This window comes from Pyrus communis, chromosome 15, assembly GCF_963583255.1.
Source record: "Pyrus communis chromosome 15, drPyrComm1.1, whole genome shotgun sequence".
NCBI classification, from domain to species: domain Eukaryota; kingdom Viridiplantae; phylum Streptophyta; class Magnoliopsida; order Rosales; family Rosaceae; genus Pyrus; species Pyrus communis.
This window is the reverse complement of record NC_084817.1, coordinates 21,390,732-21,410,622: the sequence shown is the minus strand read 5'-3', so window position 1 is coordinate 21,410,622 and position 19,891 is coordinate 21,390,732. Positions and strand designations below refer to the sequence as shown.

The following is a 19,891-nucleotide window of genomic DNA, read 5'->3' as shown; positions in this document are numbered from 1 at the left end:
ACTACAAAGCCACAACTTGAGCAACAATAACGGTAATGTCGTCGATCTTGCCTCCTTTGTGCTCGAACCCAGCCTTTCTAGCGTTTTCTGAAAAAGGGCTAGGGCTGTGTTTATCGAACGAGTTATAGAGAGCTAGATTGGCGATGCTCGAAGCCAACTCACCACAACCAAGATCAAGATCACGATCACCACCACCTCCTTGTACAAGAACCTGCTCAATCTCACTTGGAAACATGTTGTCCAGCAAGCCATCAGTCCCAAGCACTATGATGTCTCCGGGGACTGTCTGAATCCACTCCTCCCAAGCAGAATCAGGGCGGTCACTGCTGATGCCGTTCCCCAACTGATAGGGACAGTTGAACCTGCGTTGTTGAGTTGGAGATTGGTACACAACCTTGTTGTTCCTAAATAGCAAGAACCCACTGTCCCCAACGTTCACAGCATGCAAGACTCCGCTCTCTTTGTTAAGGCTGAGGATGCAAGCAGTCGACGAGCCTTTCTCCTTGGTCTTAGCATAAGTTTCCTGCAACACTTTCCTTGGATCAACGGCTCCGATCATATCCGCGACCTTTCTTTTTCTTTTCTGTTCGTCGATGTTATTCGGATTATGGACGGCGATGAAGGCATTGTGCATGAGTTCTCTCGCGTACTGACCCGCGTCGATGCCTTTCTTGGCCCAACCGCCGACGCCGTCCGCCACGCCGATAGTCTGCTTCTCCGGGCAGATGAAGTGAGCGTCTTCGCCTAACTTGTTATCCTTGGGAAGATAAACCGACCCACAAACCATCTCGTGCAGGTTTCTCTTTGTTTCTTGACCATGGCAATTGTTATTGTTGATGATACCATTGTAGTTTACGTACTTCAACATTAATGAACTCAAAGCAGCTTCCGTCAGCATCATCTGCTCCCTTGCGTAGTCACCGGCGTCGACGCCTCCCTTGGTCCAACCTCCGACGCCATCCGCCACGCCATTAGTTTGCTTCTCCGGGCAGATGAAGCGAGGTTCTTCAACCCTTGGCTTCTTAGCAATCAACATCTTAGATAATGGAGAGATAGAGACAAAGAGAGACAGAGAGGGAAGAAATTAACAGTGGAAAATATGGGGTACTCAACTAAGAGCAACTTTGTCTTTATAACTTTTCATAACTGGTAATTTCAAGTTTCCTATTCGAACTGGAAATGGGTTTCCTTTTCCTACTGGGAATGGGAAACCATAAAATAACCAAACTCTCATATATAGCAAATCAGTATTCAGAATATGACTTGAAACTTGATTTTCTTTATATAAAAAAAAAATTACTATTTACTCAAATAAAACCTATTGTTTTGCTTCCACATCATGATTTTACATATTTAAAAAATTTCGGATGCCTAAATACCCTATTTGAATGTTTTTGTACACATTTAAGTCCATGCGTATTGTAAAGGATAATTAATGATTTTACAAAAAGAAAAAAGAAAAAAAACATTAATGTTATAATTTCATTGCTTAATATATAACAATAAAACATGCCTAATATATATATGTGTGTATGTGTGCGCTCGCGCGTGTGTGTAATAATACATACTTAATTAAGTCAAGAAAATTATTTTTTACATATATATGTAGGTAATATTTTGCAAACAGATATATATATATATATATATATATATATATATATATATATATAATAAAAAACGACTACACCACAGCAAGTTATTGCTTCGTAATTTTAGCATTTTTATACATAATCTTAGAGTTTCCTTCTCTTTAGGGTTTAGTGGATCAAGATTGCAAAAAGTTGGGACAAATCCAAAACGATAAATAGTAGTAAAAAGATGGCCGAAAAAGGTAGTTCAAGAAAACATTATCAGCTACCATTTCATTGCGTGGTTTAAAGGATTTCGGATTTGAGTGTTTTTCTATTATTAATAATTGACATATAGTAACTCAAAGACTTAGTATATCTAATTAAAGTACGTTTAATTCATTATCTCCATGCTTAGAAACTATTTCTGACAAGATGAAATGTTGGGAGGTCAAAAACCAACACGTATAAAAAATAAGTGTAGCGAAGATGAGAATGCTTCGTTAGATATGTAAGCACACGATAAGATATGATTAAGAATGAGGATATTTGAATTAAAGTAGGAGTGGTCGTGATTGAAGATAAGATGAGAGAAAATTAGTTAAAGTGATTTAGACACATGAACCGAACCTATAAATGCTCTGGTTAGAAGATGAAATTATGAGAGGGAGGCTCATGACAAAAGAAATAGAGGAAGACTTAACATTATGAAACGTCAAGTCTCGCAAAAATGTCGGGCATAATGCATGTCATGATATGCAAAACCTAAAGTAAGGTTAATTGAAAGACTTAATGTACGTAAAATTTTGATTAATACAAGAACAATTTTCATTCATATTAATAACAAACAAAAACATACATCTCGATTAACAGAAGAACAAAATTTTCATTCATCCGTGGAACTAAGTTGTAATTACATATGAATACTATTAGCTAATGCTAGCCAGTCTACTACAAAGCCACAACTTGAGCAACAATAACAGTAATGTCGTCGATCTTGCCTCCTTTGTGCTCGAACCCAGCCTTTCTAGCGTTTTCTGAAAAAGGGCTAGGGTTGTGCTTATCAAACGAGTTATAGAGAGCTAGATTGGCGATGCTTGAAGCCAACGCGCCACAACCAAGATCAAGATCATGATCACCACCACCACCTTGTACGAGAACCTTCTCAATCTCACTTGGAAACATGTTGTCCAGCAAGCCATCTGTCCCAAGCACTACGATGTCTCCGGGGATTGTCTGAATGCACTCCTCCCAAGCGGAATCAGGGCGGTCACCGCTGATGCCATTCCCCAACTGATATGGACAGTTGAACCTGCGTTGTTGAGTTGGAGATTGGTACACAACCTCCTTGTTCCTAAATAGCAAGAACCCACTGTCTCCAACGTTCACAGCATGCAAGACTCAGCTCTCTTTGTTAAGGCTGAGGATGCAAGCAGTCGACGAGCCCTTCTCCTTGGTCTTAGCATAAGTTTCCTGCAGCACTTTTCTTGGATCAACGGCTTCGATCATAACCGCGACCTTTCTTTTTCTTTTCTGTACGTTGATGTTATTCGGATTATGGTCGGCGATAAAGGCATTGTTCATGAGTTCCCTCGCGTACTGATGACCCGCGTCGATGCCTTTCTTGGCCCAACCACCGACGCCGTCCGCCACGCCGATAGTCTGCTTCTCCGGGCAGATGAAGTGAGCGTCTTCGCCTAACTTGTTATCTTTGGGAAGATAAACCGACCCACAAACCAAATCGTGCACGTTTGTCTTCGTTTCTTGACCATAGCAATTATTGTTGTCGATGATACCATAGTAGTTTACGTACTTCAACATTAATAAACTCGAAGTAGCTTCCGTCAGCATCATCTGTTCCCTTGCGTAGTCACCGGCACGGGCATCGACTCCGTCCGCTACGCCAATAGTTTGCTTCTCCGGGAAGATGAAGCGGGGGTCTTCAAGCCTTGGCTTCTTAACAATCAACATCTCAGAAAATTAATGGAGAGATAGAGACCGAAGGGGAAGAAACTAACGGTGGAAAATATGGAGGAACTCAACTGAGAGCAAGTTTGTCTTCATAACTTTTCATATCTGGTAATTTCATGTTTCCGTTTTGAACTTATGAACTGGGAATGGGTTTCCTTTTCCAGCTGGGAATGGGAAACTATAAAATAATCAAACTCTTGAACATATATATGGCCAATGAAGTATTCAAAATATGATTTAGCCCCTCAAATTTAATTCTTTACATAAAAATTGATATTAATTGTTACTCAAATAAAACTCATTGGCTACTTTCATATTAACAAATTTATTAATTATGTTTGATTTTACTATTAAAATGTTTTTTTTGAATGCCTAAAATACGCCTCTTTGAATTTTATTTTTTTTTACACATTTAATTTCATGCAAAGTGTAATCGATAATTAATAATTTTACAAAAGTAAAAAAAATAAATAAATGTTATAAATTAATATTACTATTAATTGACATATAGTAACTCAAAGACTTAATATATCTAATTAAAGTATGTTGTTACTTAGTACTACGGTCTAGTAGTATTTCTCTTCACTTGTAAGTGAGAGGTCTTAGGTTCGATTTTCGCCAAATGCGAATTTGAACCACATGGTGAGGCTAAATCCATCCCCTTCCTTTTAGTGTAGACAATATCATTTGTTAAAAAAAAAAGTATGTTTAATTCATTATCTCCATGCTTAGAAATTATAGAGAGAAAGAAAAGAAAAAAAGTGTAAGAGGAGGGGAGGGATGGGGAGGGGATTAGGAGGAGAGAAAATCTTACACCAAGTAATACACCCAAATTGAAACCAATTCAATGAAATAACATAATCTTGTCATATGGACAATACCTCATTCAGGATTAATGACCACCTACATAGAAAGACCCCCAAAAATTATAGAATGGTCGTGAAAATAGATGGAAGATCAAATATAAATGATAACATGGTTACATATAGAAGTAACCATATTCGATGATATTGGTAATCTAGACTACTAAGTAGTCTGATTTTTACCATATTTGTTAATTTTAATGTTACTTTATTGTTTACAAATGCCCTCATTCAACATAATTTCTGGCTTAGTCCCTAAAAAGCATGATAGGCCCCATATCGGAGTAGCATACCAAATGTGGGTGTTTACTACATCATATCCTACACTAGTAATTGCATTTGAAAAAAAGTTGGCCTCTCCAAAATAATGCCTCCCGAAGATATGGTTGAAAGACGAAGAAATTTGGCGAATGTCTTGAGTAATAACCTTCAATCTCTAAAGAATCCCGCACTTATTCTTCTTAACTGCATCAATGACAAGTTTGGAATCCTCTTCCACTTCCATCTCTTGAAAACCTTTTAGCAGCTGTGCATGACAAAGGGTGTCCCGCACGTGATGATTTTTAGGAAATGAAATTCATGCATTTTTTTTCTTTTACACCATTATTGTTAAATTATGTCTATTTTAGTGCTTTACTAAGGCGCTAATCATTCATTTAACTCTACTCTATAGACTCTAATTTATAATATTTTTTTTATAATCTAAACTAATCATATTGTAGGTTTCATTAAAAGATCATTTATGCAAAAATTTAATAAAATTGAAAGCCGCTTAGTAATCTTATGACTTGATAAATAGATGAATGGATAAATAATGAAATATTCGCAACAATACTTAAGAGGGCCAAACAATTTTTGATTTGGCTGAACTTTTCAACACCTAGACTACATTGTGGGTTAAGGTTTGGTACAAGTTATTAATGTTGTATTAAATTACTAACTAGCTAACGTTGACAACTCTTATTTATTATTGTTGATAAAAAAAAATAAAGAATATATTATTGATAATATAAATGTTGGGTCAGCATGTGATTAAAAGATGCATGAAAATAGTCGATGAAAAAAATATTATATTGGTAAGTGTTGAGAATGAATCTCATATTGTTGATGAGAGAAAGACCTTGCATGAGCTTATAAATAAGTTGGGTTACTTCTCATATTATCGATGGTTATATGATGGAATCTCAACTTTTTTCATGGTATCAGAACAGATTGTCCCACGTGTATGAAGGCAAATTATCACATGCACTCCACGTCATACTATTGTGTCCACGTGTTAAGTTTAAAAATTTTCATATTGATGAGAAGAGAGACCTTACATGACTTATCAGTAAATTGGTTCATATTATCAATTGGTTTTAAAAAACATGCGATAGCAGTAACCTTTATCGTCCTCTAATCCTCTTCTCCTAATTATCCTCTGCTGCTAAAATTTCCATACCGGGATTTGTGTCGACTCAATACATTTACGTTACCAATCTCCGTTTCACTCGTCACCAACTTTGGTATAATCAAGGCTTCCAATTTTCTTGAAGCAGAAGCCATCAGACTTGGTTTGACTTCTCCAATGGCAGATTACTCTCTCCCCAAGGATTCCTATTTTCTTGGGTTTGACAGTTCCACTCAGTAAGTTACCATTCCCTCACTCTTTCTCCCTCCAATTTCATATCTTTCTTGATGCTGCTCATGAAATCAGAATTACCCACATCACAAGTTCACAGTTTTGCATGGTTATGGATGTGGGTTTTCATTGTTTTACTGCAGTCCATGATAAGTCAATTAGTATAACCTGTAATCTGAATTGGGTAAAACTTGATTGTTACTTGTTAATGTTTTGTGGGTTCTCATTGTCTTACTGTGAAATTAAATTTCATATGGGAATATGATTCTCTGGATGCTCCGTAATCTGAATTGGGTAAAACATGATTTTGTTTTAGTAGTTGTTATTGGTTTCTAACTTTCTACTACAAGGTCTCTGAAGGCAACTGTGCTAGACTCCAATCTCAACGTTGTTACTACAGAGCTTGTCCAATTTGACACTGATTTGCCTCATTACAAAACCAAAGACGGAGTCTACCGGGACCCTTCGGTTAATGGTAGAATTGTTTCACCCACCTTGATGTGGGTGGAAGCTCTAGATCTTGTGCTTAGAAAGCTTTCCAGCTCAAATTTGGATTTTGGGAAAATTGCTGCTGTTTCCGGCAGTGGACAGCAACATGGCAGTGTCTATTGGAAGAATGGAAGTTCTTCGCTATTGTCATCATTGGACCCCAAGAAGCCATTCGTGGATCAGTTTAAAGGAGCATTTTCAGTAAATGATTCACCAATATGGATGGACAGCACCACCACAGCACAGTGTAGAAAGTTAGAGAAGGCTGCTGGTGGAGCATTGGAGTTATCCCAACTTACGGGTTCACGCAGTTATGAAAGATTCACAGGCCCACAGATTAAGAAGATATTCGAGACACATCCTGAAGCTTACAGAAACACTGAGAGGATCTCCCTGGTTAGTTCGTTTATGGCATCTCTTCTGATAGGGAAACATGCTTGTATTGATGAGTCCGACGGTGCAGGGATGAACTTGATGGATATAAAGAAAAGGGCCTGGTCTAAGAAACTTTTAGAGGTCTGTCATATTTTAAGAGTAAATTTTCCTTGTTAATTATGTTTCTCTGATCTTGTTAAGTTTCTCGCTTTTTCTTGGAGTAGCATTATCAGTTTACTGTTTCTAGTTTGATTAATTTTCTTGGTGCTTGATGTTAATTGAAGGCCACTGCCCCTGGTCTGGAGGAAAAACTTGGAAAGATAGCTCCTGCCCATTCTGTTGCTGGCCACATTGCTCCCTATTTTCTGGACAGGTCAGTGGCACTCTTGTAGCATTCTCTTGACATAGATCGTTATACGCTGTGTTAGAAATTTCATGAGGGACAAAATAAACTACGTGCGCCACAAAAGAAAAAAATTGTTAACATAATCCTGCATTAGGGTGAAGTAATTAAATAAAATAGCAAACCAAATGGACCCATGGGATGGTATTCTTGAGTAATGGAATGCGCCTCTGAAACCAGGAAGTGGACAACCGTAGTTTGCGCAGTCCGCTTTTATGATCTTATATGTTTTTCCGTTTTTGGATAAGCGCTTTTGTGTAGGGTTTAGGGATTTACATGGTACCTGAAAGGCTAAAAATCTATGGTTTCTCCCATTTCAAAATCAACTTAATCTATAGTATCCAAGTTCTACTTATCAAATAGGAAAAAACGACTATGATATCACAAAGTGATACAAAGATTTTAAATATCACACAGGGAGCGATAAAGTCGTGTGGTAGTTGTATCCTGCATAACTTTTCAAATAATAAGCCTGAAAATGTGGATGATCATGAAAGTTTGTCATCAAAAACTTGTTCGTATTGAACGGAGTTATGCTACCATGGTCATGATTTGAGTCTGCAGCCACTGTAGTTACATGTATACTTTCTGTCTGAAAATATTTCCCTAACAGATAAGAAATTTCAATCTCGTTCCAGATTTCGCTTCAACAAGAATTGTTTGGTTATTCTGTGGACAGGAGACAACCTCAACAGTGTGGCAGGTGCCTGATTTTCAAGTTTCCATAACCGAACTCTTTTAAATCACTTAATATGTTGCTAATATTTCTAAATTTCTGATGAACTGGTGAAATCTCTTTAGCTCCTTCATGGTTCTGCTGTTGGTTGTTGTAGTTTATCATTTCATATAGTGAGGGTGCTGTCGTATGATTTAGTTTTGTTGGAGCTGCAGGTTTAACCGTAAGTACCCCAGGGGATCTAGTAATCAGTCTTGGCACAAGTGACACCGTAAGTTGAAATTCGGATCTTCTTGATACCGTTTCTATTTTCTGTTATCTTTTCCAAGTAACAGAATTGGGATAGGAGAGAAATGAGAGTTGAAACATTGAGAGAAAAGGAAAACATAGAGCTAAAAAAAGTAGAAAATGGTTTCTGGGCTCCCTTCTGTTACTTTTCGATATTAGCTTTTAGTTTTCACTTTCAGCTAAAGGTGGGGAAAGGAGGCAAAATGAAAAACTAGTTCAAATTTGAGAACGTAAGGCAAGACGAAGAGAGAAATAAAGAAAAATGTATGAACGAAAAACTTTAAAACTGCTTTTACTAAATAGTTTGCAGTTTCATAGTGTAGCATTTTAAAATATCTTCGCCTGCCCTTAGCGTAACCAGTTAAAATGGTATCAGAGGTTTGCGAATTATTATAGTATTGAATGTTGCACAAGTCATGACCAGAATCTCAATGGTTTCTTCTACGTAATTTACTATTGAAGTTACTCTGGATTCTTACCGATATCTCCTGTTCTCATTTACTCGTATCTGTTGCTCAGCTGAATTGGATTACTGATGATCTTCAACCTAGCTTGGAAGGAAATGTTTTCCCTAACCCTGTTGACACAAAGGGGTACATGGTAATGCTGGTTTACAAGAACGGGTCGCTTACTCGTGAAGGTACAAACCGTGCGCTGACACATTTTTATGGGTTCCAATTGAGATATCTGTCTAGTTTCCTGGTATGACCTCAATCTTCATATTAGATATTCGCAACCGCTACATGGAAAGCAGTTGGGACAGGTTCACTCAAGCGCTTTCAAATACATTACCTCTAAATGGTTAGTACATGGCTTGCCTGAATTAATTCTTCTGTTTCCTTTCATAAACCGGAAAAGTAAATAAATACAAGCTTTTTAGCCAAAATGGTTCCTGAGATTTGCATAACTCTTCTCTTTGGTCCCTGAGATTTGAAATCAATAGAAGTGGTCCTTGAGTTTGTCCACCACCAATTATTTTGGTATTTCCGTGAAAATTCTATTTAATAAGGACCAAAATGACAAAAATACCCTCAATTTAATAAACAATGGGCCAAATTATTTAACAAATTGAGGGTATTTTTGTCATTTTATCCCTATTTAATGGAGATTTGATTGATGGGGACAAATTGAGAAACCATTTCTGTTGATTTCAAATCTCATGGACCAAAGTGAGGAGTTATGCCAATTTCAGGGATCATTTTGGCTAAATAAATACTTTCTTTTTGGAATTATTGTCGTAATTTCCATATTTCATATTGTAGTTTCTACTTTCTTGTACAGGTGGGAAGCTGGGTTTCTACTACAATGAGCATGAAATTCTTCCCCCACTTCCAGGTTTGTACTTGTAATCTCTCTCACTTACTGACTGAGGTTTATCCAATTTTACGATCTCCTGTCGAATTGCCTTCTTTTCTGGGTTGGTTTTCGAACGACAATACTAGTTAAGCCACCGCAGTTTCCGGCCAAATTGAAGGTAGATAAAACACGGTTGATCTAAATGATAGCTTTTTGTCTATTTATTTGCCTTGGGAATCAAGTGCACTGATCGGAGGTAAGCGATCCGACGGAGTCTTTTACCCGGGAGCTTTAACACTACATTGTTGCTTCTTTTAAGTGTTTACATGTTGGTTTCCATCGCAACCAATTTCTGGAGTGCCCGGTTACCCAACTGCATTTCAACTACTTAATTTCTGTAATGCCTTCAGCTGGTTTCCATCGCTACGTTCTTGAAAATTTCAATGGCGAGACTCTGGAGGGCGTGAATGAACGCGAAGTAGAGAAGGAATTCGATGGTGCTTCTGAGGTTTGTACTTTTTACATGCACATTGTTCACATAGGTGGAGGATTCCCCACAAGAACTCTCCCTGTGAAAGGCGAATTTACGAGTTTTGCAGGTTCGGGCTGTAATAGAGGGCCAGTTTGTGTCAATGCGAGGTCATGCAGAAAGAGTTGGAATGCCTTCTCCAAAACGATTAATAGCCACCGGGGGTGCGTCTGTAAATCGCGCCATCCTGGGCGTCGCAGCTTGTGTTTTTGGGTGTGAGGTTTACACAGTTCAAGGGCCGGGTAAGCGTTTCGCCAAATATATGCGTTATGCGTATCGAGAGACCGCAACTCATTATTTCTTCCTTCTCAAACCTTACAGATTCGGCTTCTCTAGGAGCTGCCTTAAGGGCTGCGCATGGTTGGCAATGCAACAACAAAGGCAGTTTTGTGCCCTTCAAATGCCTGTATGAGCACAAGTCGGAGAACACATCCCTCAAGAGCAAACTTGCAGCGATTCCCGACACACATCTAGTTCAGAAGTATGGGCTGATAGCGAAGAAGAGACTCGAAATAGAGAACCGCCTAGTTGAAAAATTAGGACGTCACTGATATTTCCGGGATGGAATGCTTCGAATTGCATTATGTCATGAACCGGAAATTCTAATCGTTTTAATATCGGGTTTTAGTTTGAGATCGATTGTATTCAGAAAAATCCAGCAAGACATATAAGATAGATTGCATACTGACACAGCAAAAGTGAGTGTGCTATGAAGATGGATAGCTACACCACCCAGAAACACCGATCAGTCGCCATAACATCGAAAGAAAACATAGCAAATACGAAAACATATAAAACCATCAAGGTTGAGGATCAGTAGTCATCACCCTCGTCTCCGTCATCTCCCTCGGCAGACTCGGCGCCAACCTCCTCATAATCCTTCTCCAGAGCAGCAAGATCCTCGCGCGCCTCTGAGAACTCTCCTTCCTCCATGCCCTCACCCACATACCAATGCACGAAAGCACGCTTGGCGTACATCAGATCAAACTTGTGATCAATGCGAGAGAACACCTCAGCAACACTGGTGGAGTTGGAGATCATGCAAACAGCCCTCTGCACCTTGGCAAGGTCACCGCCGGGAACAACAGTTGGTGGCTGGTAATTGATACCGCACTTGAACCCAGTAGGGCACCAATCCACAAACTGGATTGTCCTCTTGGTCTTGATGGTGGCCACAGCGGCATTCACATCCTTGGGAACGACATCACCACGGTACATCAAGCAGCAGGCCATGTACTTGCCATGGCGGGGATCGCACTTGGCCATCATGGAAGCGGGCTCAAATGCACTGTTGGTGATCTCAGCCACCGAGAGCTGCTCGTGGTACGCCTTCTCAGCGGAGATCACCGGAGCATACGAGGAAAGCATAAAATGGATCCTGGGGTATGGAACCAAGTTCGTCTGGAACTCGGTCACATCCACATTCAGAGCTCCGTCGAACCTCAACGACGCTGTCAACGAAGAAATGACCTGAAAATCCGCAAAAAATCAACAACCCATCAGCCATCAAATCATAACCAATACGAATCAGTGGTTATGCAGGTAAGGTGTTTGATGAAATACCTGAGAGACGAGGCGATTCAGATTGGTGTAGGTTGGACGCTCGATGTCGAGGGACCTGCGGCAGATGTCGTAGATGGCCTCATTGTCGAGCAACACAGACACGTCGGTGTGCTCCAGCAGAGAATGGGTGGAGAGAACACTGTTGTAAGGCTCCACAACAGATGTAGAAACCTGAGGAGAAGGGTACACAGTGAATCCCAGCTTGGATTTCTTTCCGTAGTCAACCGAAAGCCGCTCCAGAAGCAACGATCCGAGACCCGATCCGGTACCGCCACCGACGGCATTGAAGACCAAGAACCCTTGAAGCCCGGTGCAGTTGTCAGCGAGTTTCCTGATGCGGTCGAGGCAGAGATCCACGATCTCTTTGCCGATGGTGTAGTGACCGCGGGCGAAGTTGTTGGCAGCGTCTTCCTTGCCGGAAATGAGCTGCTCAGGGTGGAAGAGCTGGCGGTAGGTGCCGGTGCGGACCTCGTCGATGACGGTGGGCTCCAGATCGACGAAGATGGCGCGGGGGACGTGCTTTCCGGCACCGGTCTCGGAGAAGAAGGTGTTGAAGGCGTCATCGCCGCGGCCGATGGTCTTGTCGCTGGGCATCTGGCCATCGGGGCCAATGCCGTGCTCGAGGCAGTAGAGCTCCCAGCAGGCGTTGCCGACTTGGATTCCGGCTTGCCCGATGTGGATGGAAATGCACTCTCTCATTTTTGCGGGAGGTTGAGGGGGAGGGTTTGGGTTCCGACTGTTAGGAGAAAGGAAGAGGATGAGGAGGAGGAGGAGGGCGGCGTTTACCAAGACGCCTGAGGAAATGGGTAGTGGGATTGGATTGGAAAATGGGGGAGTCCTAGGTCTGGATTATAAAGGGGAGTAAATCTTACCGGGGTTAAATATTGACCGCGGAGTGGGGTTAAAATCAGGGTTTGCCAGCACTGTCAATAATGTTGGGACACGCTGGCTGCCTCTCAACAACTAGACCGTTTAAATTTTCAAATTTAGATCTGGCCAAAAAGAAAAGATTTTAAAAAAAAAAAAAAAAAAAAAAAAAAAGGCATTTTAAAATAAGAGGGTGAGTAGTAATTAGTGGTGGGCAAGTGGGGTGGGGTGGGGTCAGGTTGGATTGTTTTTACTTCCACCATGATGCACTGGACCCTAGTAGAAAATAATCGGTTTATTTTTTTGGGCCGCTCTCTTAAATTTTAATTTAAAAGTTAGATTAGATTTAAACTTACGTTATAGTAAGAACAACACTTATTTCCATCGAAGGCCACTTGCCTCTTAAATTTCAATTTAGTTTTACTTTGTAAATTAGTGGTGGCCCAGGTCTCATTTAGCAAAAAAAAATCCTACAATTTAGGGGTTTTGATGGAGCGGGAATTACTCAATTAGCAAATATCTTAGAGTTTTATATCAAATTACTAGGTTGGTTTTTGTGCAGATTCCTACATGTTAGGCTATTAGCATGTCAATTACCTACTGCAGCCTATTGTCACCAAGGTCCGCTCGGTGTGTTACCGCTGATCTCTAATTTTATTGTATTTTATTTTTCGAAGTTGTGAAGTGACGAAAATGCTTCTGAAAGGGATGAGTGGAAACCCTACAATTTGAGCTCATTTTTAGTTGCGGGACAAAATTTGATTTTAAAACGAAAATTCTATAAAATTTTGACGTTAAGACTAACTCTAATCTTTGGAGCAAAATTTAAATTTTAGATTCTAAATTTACTTCAACTTGCTCCAATTTTTTGGGCTAAATATGAGTTTTAACCAAAAACTTATTTTTGGGGCAAATTCAATCCAGGGTTTTTCCTGGGTTAGTGGGTTAGCCTATCATACGTGTGTATTTTATTTTACTTTTATATTTATAAATTTATTAAATTTAATAGCTAAGATCTAATATGATCAAATCTAATGGTCCACATTTAAATTCAACAGCTAAAATAATTGGAAAAAAAATGAGTTTCATATTCTTTCATACTGTTCCACGAGTTTCATAATGTCGGTTTAGTGATTTTTCAATATTTATTGGAATCTAAATTTTTTAGATTAAAATATTCATAAAATTAAATTGGATAGTCTACATAAATTTTTATTTTTTTTAAATTACCTTAAGAATCATAAATTCATTCGTTAGTGACATTGGACTAAAAATTTAACTCAGAAAAGTTAGGGCAAAAAACTTGTTTCTAGGTTAAAATTTAAATTTTTTGAGTTAAAAATTTTATGTTTTAACTTAAAGGTTGAAGATGGTCTAAGGATGCTTTTGTAATTTTATCACTTTTTGAGCACTTCTTATTTTATTTTATTTTGCGTTCGGTTGCGTCTCCCTCCACACTCTCATTCAGCTCAACTTTCTCCTTCCCCGACTCACTACCTCTCACTTCGCACGGAGGAAGAAGGCGACTCCACCGCCGATCTTGTGAAGGCAGGCAAAAATATTGCAGCGTTTCTCGCGTCGGCGGATTTGTGAGCCACTGTTGATGGATCTCAGTGTTGGTGAGCATGAATTTTGAGGCCCAATAGTAATGCATGCTGTAGGCCCATATGCAGACTAGACCTACCGAATTGATGGTTCGCATAATAAGGATTTTTAGTCAAAATGGTCATGAGATTTGTATAACTCTTCACTTTGATCTTTGGGATTTGAAATTAATAGAAGTGATCATCGAGATTGTCCACGATCATTTATTTCGATTCTTCCGTGAAAAATTATATTAAATAAGGATCAAAATGACAAAAATACCCTCAATTTAACAAACAATATGCCAAAATGATTTGACAAAAAATTAAGGGTATTTTTATCATTTTATTCTTATTTAATGGAGATTTTTCAAGGAATGACCAAAATGATTTATAATAAACAATCTCAGAAAACACTTCTACTGATTTCAAATCTCAATGACCAAGGTGAGGAGTTATGCAAATCTCAGAGATCATTTTGGCTAAAAAGCCGCACAATAATTAGGACTAGGTCGTCAGCGATTTTGATCGCGAGAGATGATTTTCACATATCATTTTTAAATTTTTACACATGCTCATTTATATTTTTAGCCATAGGATTGAACAAATCAAACAAAAACAACGACAAAAATAAATAAAAGTGTGCGAAACTAAAAAAGAGTTCGTATTTATCATTTCCTTTTGCTCGAAGATGACCTGAATTTAAATCTCATGGATGACATTTCAAATCTACGGATTTTTCAACGACGAACCTTGTAAGGTGAGAAGGGTTTAGGTTTAGCACGTTATTGCATCACCTCAATTCCTACGGTCGTACCAGAACATGATCAAAACAGAGACATGTAAAATATGCTCATATGGAAACCCGAGAAGGAAGACGAAGACAAAGCAGAAGCAAACAAGCAAACAAACAAATACAAACTGCAGAAGATCCATTGAGCTCTGCAGCTACAAGTCAGAAATAATGCTAAAAATATGTGGCAATGTAGTGTGTTAAATCAAAGACCTTGTTGATCGAGGCCTGCTGTAGGATCTCAACTTACTAAGCAGGCCAAGGTCAGCCATCTTTGTCTTCTCTACTGAACATGTATGTAAACGATATCCAATCATCCAGGAACGACAGATTTAATAATCGCATAATCATTCAAAAGCAATTGTAAATTGTAGTGTTATACAAATATTCAACAAGCGGCGCTAGATCCCCATCGGATTAGCAAATATAACCGCGGAGTGAATACTTGACAAGAACTGCTTATAAGTAAAAGGTTTAAATTGCTTCAAGACAGAACCTAAACATGTTAGAGACTAAGGCAAACTTAAAGAGTAACTTTTGGGAGGTATATTATAAGTAGCATAGCAGAAATTTACACCCAACCCAGAATTTACATTGCGTAACCAGAGACGGTATCAAATGATTATGAAACGGCACTTACTGATCGCTTCTGAATGATCTGAGAAGACATTCAGCAGGTAAACTGGAAAATGGTTAGGCTAATTCTGCAATGATTATAAAAGAATTATAATGTATCGGCAGCTGGGAGAATATATGCAGATGACCTTTAAGCAGACTGCATGTCAAACAAGGAGACAACTGAAGTATACCGAAGTATGACTCTGATAAAGTTTCGGTCATGCCATGTGTAGAAATTGGTTCGAGGGCTGTTAGGACGAGGTCTGGAAGTTGCTTTGTCCGAGGGATAGACATGAGGACGGAAAATTTTGCACAGTCTTAAGACAAAGTACTTATACCAACAAACAGTTCGTGAAATTGGCAATCTGAAGCAAGACTCAAAACACAGAATGCACAGCAATTGTAACAGAGAATGATAAACCAAATTTTGGTTCTTTTTTCAACATGGTTTCAGCATGATTTCCTAAATCCCTTCCACCCATTAGCAAGTTTCAACCATGTATTTTGGACCTTACCGACATCTATAACTAGATCCTCTACAGTCGACAACCTTGACCCTATAGAGAAGGGCAAAAGAAGGAAAATGTTGAGGTGACAGAAACCTAGTTTCTCCTCCATCGTTACTGATTTCAGACAACAAAAACACTCATAATTTCAAGTTTCATGAGACGCAATGGCAAGAAATCGCCAAGGCAGATCGACAACACTACAGACATAGAGTTTATCCTGGACCTGCTTCATCGATCCTTCTCGTTTTGAATCGTGTTTTCATAACTTAAAACACAAACTTTCAGCAACTAATTAGCTTAGGAAACCTACACAGGGTAAAAAAAATAACATCTATGATGCAATGCATTGAATGAAGTCTTATACCTTACCAACTCCCACACATCCGTAAATAGACCAGTGAAAAAGAAAGATAACCGATTCAAATCAAACGGTCCATGAAGACAGACAGAGGGTAATTTCTTAATCAAGCAGGCTGCTTTGCAATCATTAAACCCCTTATTCACTTCAACAAGCAGCATACAGACATTCAGATGATTTTTCATATGATTGCTAAGCAAATAAAATTAAAAGAAATTAAAAATAAAATAGCACAAAGGGGAAACCACATAAACTATACCGCTATATTTTATAAGATGTATGGAAAATTTGGGGGAAATTACACATACATCATCATCACATTAACAGAGTCTTGTTCTTGACATTTCAGTACCCATGAAAAATGATGAACAGTAGGCTCCACCTCCATTTCTGAAATTTCAAGGACCTTTCACTTCCCAAATAAATTTGGAAAAAACCCCCCACAAGGAAAACCCCATAAAAATAAATAAGAGGGTATGAAATTTTGTTACTTTTTGCCCTTTTTTTTTTTTTTTTTTTTTAAGAAAATATATGTGAACTTTGCCTGGCTCCATCCTGTTTGCCTTTTCCCAACCAATAAAGGTTGGATTTTTCGTCGTTTTACAGAGCGAAAGAGCTACATTGTAGTGCTCTCAGTCTGTGAATGCACGAAAATGTCCCTCGAAATACCAAAGCATGGTGAGAAAATACCTCCACCTCAAGGGCAACTGGGTCACTGCACAGAGTGGGCGAAAAGGAGAAGGACGACATGTCTTTCACAGCCATTGCAAGCCAAGCGAGCACAGACAACTCTCTCACTCTCTCCCCTTCGCTGTCCTCTTTGAGTCCTTTATAAAAGCTATTTTCCTTCTGGGTTTTGTTGTGGGGTTTTGGGAGAGAGAGGGAGAGAGAGGATAGAGAGGAGAGAGAGAGAGGGCGAACGAGGGTGGGTTGTTGTTGGTGGTCTATAATGGCAAATTTGATTGGTTGGGGGGAGGTAGTTTTTATGTTTTGGAAAGCATTACGGTTTTTGGATTTGGGGAGGCCGGTGAAGTGCCATTTTCACCTTTCTCTTCGTTCCTTTTCTCCTTACAAACACTCACCCCTTTGTCTTCTTTTTCTTTATGATGCGATAAAATAAGGAATGTGATATCCACAAATCTCATTTTACTTCTTACACATTTCTTGTTAATTTTTATCCGTTGATTTTCTTCAATTCATCTGATCCGATGACCGAAAATTAAAAGAATTTGAAAAGTAAAATAGGGTATGTGAATATTACACCTCTAAAATAATTTTTCACACCAAAGTATGGATTTAATAACAAAAAAAGAAGTTGCTAAATAATATTACGGTCTGGTGGCATTCCTCTTCATTTGTAAGTGAAATGTCTTAAGTTCAAATCTCGAATACGGCAAATTTGAACCAACTTATTGTTAACTCATTTTGTAGTTTAGTTCACTTCCCCTCCTCAAAATGTAAAATACATCTTTGTCTGCATAAACACAAAAAAAAAAAACAAAACAAAACAAAAAAAAAAAAAAAAAAAAAAAAAAAAAAATGAAATAGAGAAGTTGAAACAAATCTAAAGATGATAAACACCTTCACACCACAAAAAATTAGGGTCCATGTGATAACATTTGGGTTTAGCTTGCGTTTAAAAACTTGTTTGGTAACTTTTTTTTTATTTTTAGTGGTAAAAAAAGGAAAACTGAAAGTCAAATTTTAAAATGTAACTTTAGTTTTGAATTTCAGTTTTTATTTTTTATTTTTAACTCAAACCTAAAAACAATTATCAAACAAATTTTGAGTCTTGTAAAAAAGTAAAAACTAAAACTAAAAAAAATGAAATGGTTATCAAACCCAACAAGAAAATTGATTTATAGCTTGAGTGTGATATCTCACATTGCCCAGGGGAATGATCCTTATATGTATATTATCATCCCTACCTAGCACGAGGCCTTTTGGGAGCTCATTGGCTTCGGGTTCTATAGGAACTCCGAAGTTAAGCGAGTAGCGCGCGAGAGCATTCCCAGTATGGGTGACCCATCGGGAAGTTCTCGTGTGAGTTTCCAGAAACAAAACCGTGATGACGTGATCGGAACCTAAAGCGGACAATATTGTGCTACGGTAGTGGAGCGGGCCCGGGAAGTGATCCGCCCCAGGCCGGGATGTGATAATTTGGTATCAGAGCCTAACTCTGGCCGTGGTGTGCCGACGAGGACGTCGGGCCCCTAAGGGGGGTGGATTGTGATATCTCACATTGCCCAGGGGAATGATCCTTATATGTATATTCTCATCCCTACCTAGCACGAGGCCTTTTGGGAGCTCACTGGCTTCGGGTTCCATAGGAACTCCGAAGTTAAGCGAGTAGCACGCGAGAGCATTCCCAGGATGGGTGACCCATCGGGAAGTTTTCGTGTGAGTTTCCAGAAACAAAACCGTGAGGGCATGGTCAGAGCCCAAAGCAGACAATATTGTGCTACGGTGGTGGAGCGAGCCTGGGAAGTGATCCGCCCTGGGCCGGGATGTGATAATTTAAACCGACACACCCCTACCCAGAAAGTCCACTTGGACCCTGAACTGAGCTGTGCTGGCCGACACCTGGAAGGTGACGAAGCCATAAAATGTGATAGTGTATAAAAAGTGAATAAATTTGAATCTAAAAGTGTCTAAGTACCAGAGTGCGCTACGAGTGGGAGCGAACCCATTTCACACGCGATATCAGAGCATAAGTAAGGTGCAGTAGTGTGGGTAAGAATCATACCATTAAAAGTAGCCATCAATACTAAGATTAGCTATATATCCTCGTCGATACGAACTTAGCAGTTAAAACCTGAATGGGTACAAAACATAAAGTGTAAGTAAGCAGTAAAACCAAGTTTCCCAAAACTATTACCTTTCTAACAGTAATAACCCCTCACTGTAATTCCCTTATCGTTTTCTATAGGACAATACAACATATATACATATATCCAAACCATACTCAGAAATGACCAAAACCACGGTTTACCATCAATTCCACCATACATTAATAAGTAGGCCAAATGAACTCAATCAATACAAAGTGATATATCAGTCAGAGTCATCTAAAATGACATGTACAACTTATCCATATCTCATCAATCATGGCTAACATATACGTCGGAGTCACCTATAGTGACCTGTACGACTTATCCATATCTCATCAATCCTGGCTAGCATATAAGTCGGAGTTACCTATAGTGACTTGTACGACTTATCAATATCTCATCAATCATGGCTAGCCAATAGCTCAATAAGTATACCTGCACACGAGTCGGAAACACCTAAAGTGGTCTGTACGACAGGACTGGGTGTAAATAAATACGCTCAAGTGCTACGATCACGTGAAGACTGTGTGAATAATCACGGGTCACCTATGAGTCGGAACCACCTAAAGTGGTCTGTACGACAGGACTGTGCACCTACCTTGGATCCAAGGTGAGGGTAAGGTACGGAAGGTGAACATCACGTGAAGAACTGTGCCCTGGCCACGGGCGGGAGCACTAACACCGGGGTGC

General features: G+C 39.1%; 4 protein-coding genes across 5 annotated transcripts; 1 reads left to right on the top strand and 3 right to left on the bottom strand.

The window, feature by feature from the left end:
- Window position 1: 1 nt before the first annotated feature.
- LOC137717181 (probable protein phosphatase 2C 55) lies at window positions 2-1,036 on the bottom strand. Its single transcript, XM_068456481.1, has one exon. It carries the CDS (start codon window positions 1,034-1,036, stop codon window positions 2-4), a length of 1,035 nt encoding a protein of 344 aa, XP_068312582.1.
- A 1,483-nt stretch (window positions 1,037-2,519) lies between these two features.
- LOC137717180 (probable protein phosphatase 2C 55) lies at window positions 2,520-3,539 on the bottom strand. The gene is made up of 2 exons (XM_068456480.1): window positions 3,010-3,539; window positions 2,520-2,922 (listed from the first exon to the last, which is right to left on the bottom strand). Exons 1-2 carry the CDS (start codon window positions 3,537-3,539, stop codon window positions 2,520-2,522), a joined length of 933 nt encoding a protein of 310 aa, XP_068312581.1.
- Window positions 3,540-5,818: 2,279 nt separating this feature from the next.
- LOC137718789 (xylulose kinase 2-like) lies at window positions 5,819-10,876 on the top strand. The gene is made up of 11 exons (XM_068458321.1): window positions 5,819-6,028; window positions 6,374-7,028; window positions 7,172-7,260; window positions 7,929-7,993; window positions 8,182-8,237; window positions 8,774-8,894; window positions 8,981-9,055; window positions 9,536-9,589; window positions 9,961-10,058; window positions 10,150-10,321; window positions 10,401-10,876. The coding sequence occupies exons 1-11, from the start codon at window positions 5,970-5,972 to the stop codon at window positions 10,628-10,630; spliced, it is 1,674 nt and encodes a 557-aa protein (XP_068314422.1). The 5' UTR covers window positions 5,819-5,969; the 3' UTR covers window positions 10,631-10,876.
- Window positions 10,702-12,474, bottom strand: LOC137718790 (tubulin alpha chain-like). Of its 2 annotated transcripts, XM_068458324.1 has the most exons (3): window positions 11,643-12,474; window positions 11,089-11,549; window positions 10,702-11,006 (listed from the first exon to the last, which is right to left on the bottom strand). In XM_068458324.1, exons 1-3 carry the CDS (start codon window positions 12,339-12,341, stop codon window positions 10,880-10,882), a joined length of 1,287 nt encoding a protein of 428 aa, XP_068314425.1. In that variant the 5' UTR covers window positions 12,342-12,474; the 3' UTR covers window positions 10,702-10,879. The 2 variants fall into 2 exon arrangements, with proteins under 2 accessions (XP_068314425.1, XP_068314424.1); XM_068458323.1 differs by having other exon boundaries at window positions 10,702-11,549.
- Window positions 12,475-19,891: the final 7,417 nt, after the last annotated feature.